The 7,479-nt window shown below is 31.2% G+C and overlaps 1 protein-coding gene across 1 annotated transcript in view; it reads left to right on the plus strand.

Moving 5' to 3' along the window:
• The window catches only part of LOC108741175 (geranylgeranyl pyrophosphate synthase), a 24,707-nt gene extending 17,419 nt beyond the window's left edge, over nucleotides 1-7,288 (plus strand). The window contains exons 4-6 of the mRNA XM_025976869.1: nucleotides 3,401-3,521; nucleotides 3,590-3,729; nucleotides 6,365-7,288. Coding sequence (XP_025832654.1) covers nucleotides 3,401-3,521; nucleotides 3,590-3,729; nucleotides 6,365-6,502 — 399 coding nt within the window. The 3' untranslated portion in view covers nucleotides 6,503-7,288. The remainder of the gene's footprint in view (nucleotides 1-3,400; nucleotides 3,522-3,589; nucleotides 3,730-6,364) is intronic.
• The last annotated feature ends 191 nt before the right edge of the window (nucleotides 7,289-7,479 follow it).

A 7,479-nucleotide genomic window follows, 5' to 3' on the forward strand; every position in this document is an offset into this window, starting at 1 on the left:
TGGCATGTTTAGGTGCATGCACAAAACAATTTTTTGTGGGGTTAACAACAATTAGAAAGACACTTTAATTGTCAAAAGCAAACGGACAAACAAAAATTTTAAGTCGGAGATGATAGATCACCCTGATGTGGATATTTTTTTGAAATGTATCAACTTTTTAAATTAACTCCCAATAGAATCATGAACAGGCTTTCGCTTTTGCTTTTGTTTATGGCTTAAAGTGTCAAAATGAATAATTCACGAAAATTAAAAAGAAATTAGTCGGGAAAGTTTTTAAATAAGACTTAATTGTAATTTCTATTAGTACCCAAGGTGAGACCATTTCTTGCTTGTTAGGATATTTTGTTTTCCCAAAATTCGAGACGGCATTCTGTTCGCCCTTTTAACTTTGCTTATTAGCATATTAATTGAATTTGAAGGTAAATTCTACGCCGAATTAATTAGCGTTTTTTGTAATTCAGGAAGAGATTGTGTAATAGAAATTTAATTCGAGTTTAATTTGATTGCATTATTTATAACAAGGATGTGATTAAAATTGTCATAGTAATTTAAATAATACTATTAAAAACAGAACAGTCTCGGGGTAGATAAGTAAGGGCAAAAAATTATTAACATGCTTAGATTTGCGGATGATATAAGTAGCAGTGGAAGCACATAGCAAGAAGAAATTACAGAGAGTCTTAACGAATATGAATATTGAATGAAAATAAAAATAAAACAAAAATATTGATGTGCATAGGAGATGAAAATCGGGTTAATAGGGGAGTTTATGTAAATTGTAAAAAGAATTAAAATATTTAAAATTGCAAATGTAAATTTAAATATGTTAGACTTCTTATCAATTTTCCTGTAATCTATAAGTAAAGAACTATTTTGTATATGTTTTCTGAAATTTTAGGTTGAGGTGTTTCGGAGACAACAAAGGGGGCGAGGGGAATGGTCAATTTTCATCTATTTTTTTAAATAAATTTGAAATTGTTTATTTTACAATCATAAAAAATGATATGTCGCATGGTACAAAAAATGACCCCAGGTTCGAAATTAATTTATTTACGTTATGGGTCCGTATTTGGGTCACAGAAATTCATATGTGTACTAATTTTCAACTTAATTGGTCTAGTAGTTTCGGAGCAAATTGACTGCAACAGACGGACAGAGTGATCTTGTAAGGGTTCCGTTTTTCATTCGGACGTAAGGAACCCTAAAAATTGTTAATATGATTTATAAAGGACCTAGATTTTATAAAAAATGAAAAAAAGGTAATGAAAAATTGGTCATACAGAACCAAGATTTTAACATATCGCAAACCTTGTGTGCCATGGTGGGTCAAAAAGTTATTCAATTTCAACCCTCATAAATATCTACACATTCTTTTATTTATTTTCCATTATGTTAGTGTTGTAATTGTCATTCTGTCAAGCTGCTGTCTCATATTGTTTCGTAAATAAAAGTAAATCTCTCCGCAATCCTACAGGATCCCTTGACAGTTATCCTTCTTGTGTTGTTTAGTTTACGAATTTATTTAGTTTGCGAATATCCAATTTATAAAGCCCTTTAACGATGCTTAGAGTTTGAAGAGTATTTCTACTCCAGATGACTTAGAAATGTAGCACAATTTAATGAGTCATTACTAACCTTTAACTAGCATAATAATAATTTAATAGTACAAGTGAAATTTATATCTCCTCGACGAACTAACTGCATTAATAAGTGGTAGCGAACATCTCTTTTAAAAGCCTCTTGTCAACCACCGTAGTAATCGTCCTATTCTATTAATTATTACTGACTTTAGACCTTAATCAGGACGACATCAGTTCAATGGAAATTATGCTGAAGTGCTAAGAAAAGATTGCAGAAAAACAAAAGTGGGTTGTCGAATTTCGATTTATTAGTTAAGTTTTGCTTCTCATTCTGAACGAGGAAAATTACATTTTCCGGTTTTAATAGTCGTTATTTTCTATATTCTAAGAGCGTACGTACTTTATTGCAACAAGAAACAAAAAACTTACGTAAAATAATGTAATGTAGTGTTTTCTCAAAGGACTTCAAAGGCTTCAAAATGCAGGAAATTCCCTTTAAATTTTAAATATTGTACCTTCGAGAAAATCAGTAATATAAATCAAAAAGGAATGCTAAAAAGGTGGTGAATGTAATAGATGCAAGAAACATTTATGAGTGTCTTAGTTGGACGCTTATTTTATTGTAATGGCTAATATATAAGAGAGGGCGTGAGCTGACGCATGCGTGCAAATTTGAATAAATGTCTACGCAATGTGTAGTAGAGTACGAAAATGAAGATTAATTTTGAATTTCCCATCAGGTCCATTATCTACAAATCTAAAAAAATTCATATTTTAGAATGTTTCCCTTAATGTGCAAATAGATATTTTAAGGCAAAGGACCAAGTGTAACGAGGTAAAAACGTATTGCGTGTCTTTACTGAAAAGGTTTGGTAGTTTTGAATATACGTTACAAAAACTTAACCAACTGGATCGAGAAGCTCGAGAGGAAGTAGAAAGACTTGGTGGAAACTCCTGTATGGTAGAAATATTAGATAATTTTTTTAAAATATAATACCACTACCACCACCAGTTCTATCCACTTGAAGGTATTAATTATATTTAACTTAAGTATTTGCTTAAATATATAAAATTGTTGATGAATACTTGTTGCTCGGATTGTCAGTACTATTTGCTTGTGTTTAATTCGCTTCATTTTTATCATGCAAATACAAAAAAATTGAATTGTATTTTTTTTTTGTTTGAAATAAACTTTTAAATTTGTTACATATTTTATTTTAAAATGTCCCAACACCAGTTTTCAGTTGTAGCTTATTTCAGTTACTCGAAAGGATTAAATAAGGAAAGGAATGACTTTAATAAATTATTGATAGTTGAAGTGATGTTGTCTCTCGTTGTGCATATGAAAAAAGGGTGACTTATTTAACAGTTCAGAAGAAGACGGCGAAGCCAAGCTGTGATGCTTCTGATGATGCAAGGTACGTTTTTAATCGTTGCTCTTAAATTTTTATTAGCTTCAAATAGATCAGGAGCTGGTGACAGGTAGGGTTTTCCGATTTTATAATGCATGCTCTTTCGAGGGTTGATAATTTACCACTTGACAGATTATAAAGGTACCTGACCTATGTACGAGGGTGGATTGATAAGTTTCCGGCCTAACCAAGAGATGACGCCACTAGGCCTACCTTGAGGTGACATTCTATAGTACCATCCTTGGATAGCTTGTAGCTATAGTTTCAGCCCGATCTCCTTGCTANCGGATATTATTATTGAATAAAAATATAATGAAAATTTGTTTACTGACAAAGCAGCATTGGTTTTAATATTTTACTACCCTAAATTCTTGTGCACGTGAATATCAAATTTTTCTTTATTATCAGGCAACGAATGTCTACACTGAACAGCTTATTGAATTACACAGGGGTCAAGGGATGGAAATATACTGGAGGGACAATTTCACTTGTCCTTCAGAAGAAGAGTACCATCAAATGACGAAAAGAAGTTAGTAAAGACAACAGAATAATTTTTTTTATTTCCTTTGTGAACTAACGATGATTTTTATTCTTTAGAAACGGGCGGATTGTTTATGTTAGCGATTAGATTGATGCAACTGTTTAGTCATAATAAGGAGGATTTCACAAAATTAGCGGGAATATTGGGTCTGTACTTTCAGATAAAGGACGACTATTTAAATTTGTGCTCGAAAGACGTAAGTTGCGCAACACAATTCGAATTTTTTAAAAGGAAATAGTTTTCCAAAGTTTTTGAGTACACTCAGGGTGAATAAATAAATGACATAATTTTCAAAAAATAAAACGAAAATCGCGGCTTTCGTTTTAGAATAAGATACTCGGCTTGTAAGGTCGAAAATTGTAGTTGAGACTTTGGATTTTAATGCCTATTGTTTCGCGGACATTGCAAGATCTTCAAAGAGGCAATTAAAATAATAAAAGGTATAGATGTTGAAATACAGAAGGTGATAGAATAAATGGGTGATTTAAAAGTCGAACAACCCATTTATGATTATGTGTCACATCAAAATACCTCATGTCGATCGAATAGCAATTATGTCTTTGATGTATAATTAATAATTACGTAATTTAATGTAAACAATGGGACGCCAACGTTCAGAAAATGTTGATGGCCTTTACATAGCAATGTGTGGGGGTGATAATTAGTGATTTTTTGGCTAGATTCTTTTCTTTTTGCCAAGCGTTTTTTCAATATTATTGTTTGATACGTACATTAAAACAAAATGAAAGGTCAGTCTTCGTCTATTTGCTTACACTGTCCGCGAAAGCTTTTACTTTTTGTTTAAGGCACATATTAGAGATGAACTTTTCTTTTTAATAAAAAATATCTTAATAGATTATTTTTCTTTGAAATCTTATTTCTGATGTTAATATTTTCTTCGTCTATTTTACACAAAAATTTTAACAAAAGTTGTAGGTCTCCATCTTCCATATGAAACTGAATTATGACAAAACAAGAAAAGAGTTAATATGATAATATGATAGAGTTTCAGATATTTTTTAGTTTGTTCTAGGCGCAAAGCTCTTTAACTATTTGTGTAATTAGAGAAAATGAGGGCAAGCTAATCTAACCATAACCTAATTTTTAATGGGTACATAATCTTGAAAAGAAAAAGAAATTATGGACCTCTTGAAGGTTAGGCTATGGTTAGAATAGATTGATTTGAAAACTACTAAATATTTTAATTTTTCTCTCTAATTATATGTATAATTAAATCTAAGAGTTTTGAGCTTCGATTGAGCAAATTCGAAACTAACTCGAAAGGATATTTTGATAATTAAATTTTTTTTTTAATTTTTTTACTCAAAGCATAGGTAATTTAATTCTACAATACTTTATTCTTTTCAAATTGCCTGGTGAATTTCTAATTTTGAAGTCGATTTTTGTTTAAAATCTGAACGTCTGTTTAATCTTCATTTAACTGATATGCCCAAATTTAACTTTGATAAAGAAGTTCTTTCGTCTCGTAATGGAAAGCTATTGTTTTTGCCCCAAAGTAATAAGCGAACTGTCATTTAAAAACGATTCTGATGTCAATTATAACTGAACAGTTGATAGCGTTTTCCTCAGACAGATAAGTGAGTTTTATGGCCATTTTACGACGGTATACCCGCGGCGTATTTCACGACCGCCATATAAGGAAGTTTGTCGACAATAGTTAATAATAAAAAAAAACCTTATGACTCCCGAGAACAATTATATTCTATACTGTAAACATTGCTTTTACGACTAAAGAAAATGACACGATGATTTTAAACATTTAGATTTGTCATGGAAACTAAAGGATTTATTGCTTTATGAAAATTTCAAAATATATTAAGTAATAGTCCAAGATCTCAGCACAAGGGGGATGTAAAAAGGGCATAAAGAGACATTCCATGAATGCCTTCTAATTCTTTAACTGAAGAAAGTCCAAAAAATTCTAAACTCCCTGGAAATGGATAATCTAAAATACTGTTTTCCGGGTTCAATGTCATGGTCCATGGAATTTTGAAGTTCCAAATTGATATCAATTCCTGCCAAATCATTACAAATCGTACCTTTAGTAAGAAACTACGAAATTCTATGAATTACGACAAAATAGCCCGTAAAACAATATCGAATTGATAAACGCCAACTGTGGAAAACTGAAAACTACAAGATATTGCGGTGTGCTAATAAATGCTTACAATCCAAAATTCGTAGAAAACGATTCGAGAAACTTCACTTATTAGATGAACCAAAAGCTAAAGAAACTACGAATTCCATTTCTTTCTCTTATTATAATGTGCAAAAGATCGGAAACAAAATGGGGTTGTAAATATTTTGATATAAAATGATTGATTGCAGAAAATAGGTAATGTCTGGCGGCTCTGAGATCTTGCTCTATAACTGACACCACAAACATACAGACTATGAACAAAATAACTGTAGACAAAGAAAGGAAAACAAATAAAACTGCTTCAAAATTTATTATTATTTATTATAGCAATAAAACACCGATTTCCAAAGGAGTCTAAGGTTAAGCTTCTTTATGTTCATTGATGCATTCTCCAAAGGAATGATCAGTGTGTCCGAAAGTAGACTGTTACTCAGTAAACCTAGCGATTTTTAAGTTTTGTCTCTTCAGTTTTCTTTTTTATTTTTTAGACGGTTAGCTTCTTTCTTAATTTGAAGTAATGTTCATCTCTAATGTTGTATCTGCCCATGCTCGTATTGGTTTGTTTTTTGTATTTGGTTATGTAACTCAGAATTCTAAATTCACAAATTGATGCACATCAGGATTGTAAGAAAATCTCAAAAGTGTTCAATTAAATTGTTTAATTTTGTAGTATCACCATAACAAAAGCTACTGCGAAGATCTAACAGAAGGAAAATTTAGCTTTCCTATAATTCATGCAATACACAGTCATCCTAATGATAACCAAGTGATACGTATCCTTTTGAAGATGTTCCCCATAAAAAATTAGCATATTAAGTAACACCACTTCTGATTTGACTAAACTTAAGTAATACTTTTACCATTTTAAGAAGAAACAAAGGTATTTTATTTTAAATGGAATAGCCCTGCATTTTTTCAAAAGAAGCCTAAAAGAATTTTGAGTAATATTCTATGTATTATAGTTTTACTTGTTAACCGTGGAATGAAAGGTCAAAAATTGTACTTTTTTTCGTACTACCGAAAATTGATTCAATTGCTCAGCATTCAAGTTGTTCGTTTTGGAAATTTTTACATATCGCTTTCTTTTTACGTTGATGTTTTCGAAAATTTTGAAAAAAAGAAACGACGTGTAGGTACATGCATAATACTTTCTGTTTGAAGTAAACCTCTTGCTTTTATTTCATTCTTCTAAGCGTATGAAGTTTTAATATAACGAGATTGCGGTTGGTTGATATCAAAACTACATACGTACGTAAGTGAAAGACGACGGGCGAACTACCCTTTTCATTGGGGAAGTTATTCAAAAGAGCAGCTTCCGCTTTGGGATTTTTAAAATAATCTCAAATATGCGTAAAGTTGTCTGATAATAAAAATAAATTAGATTAACCATTACAACAGCTTATGGTAAACATAGTTGTGGTTTGTGTGTTTTCTCATATATTTTTGGATATTTTAGTAATTGATGAACATAAATAAATCTCATAATTTTCACAATTTTTATTATAGCAGTCCACATGAAAAAGTTACTGTGTTAGCGAAACACAATAAAAATTGTGAAAGTTATGAATTTTATTTTATTAGTTTTATATGTATCATCATCATCATAAGGTCATCAGTCCTAAGACTGATTGGACACGTACCTCCACTCTTTCCTATCCTGAGCTAAACTTCGCATTTCCCTAAAACTAGAACAACCCACATCCTTAACTATTTGCGAAGAGTAATCTAATCTAGGTCTACCTCTACCCCTCCTAACTCCTGTTTCTGCCTCTAATATGTCTCTGA

Source organism: Agrilus planipennis, unplaced genomic scaffold (genome assembly GCF_000699045.2).
Source record: "Agrilus planipennis isolate EAB-ADULT unplaced genomic scaffold, Apla_2.0 scaffold256, whole genome shotgun sequence".
Classification (NCBI taxonomy): domain Eukaryota; kingdom Metazoa; phylum Arthropoda; class Insecta; order Coleoptera; family Buprestidae; genus Agrilus; species Agrilus planipennis.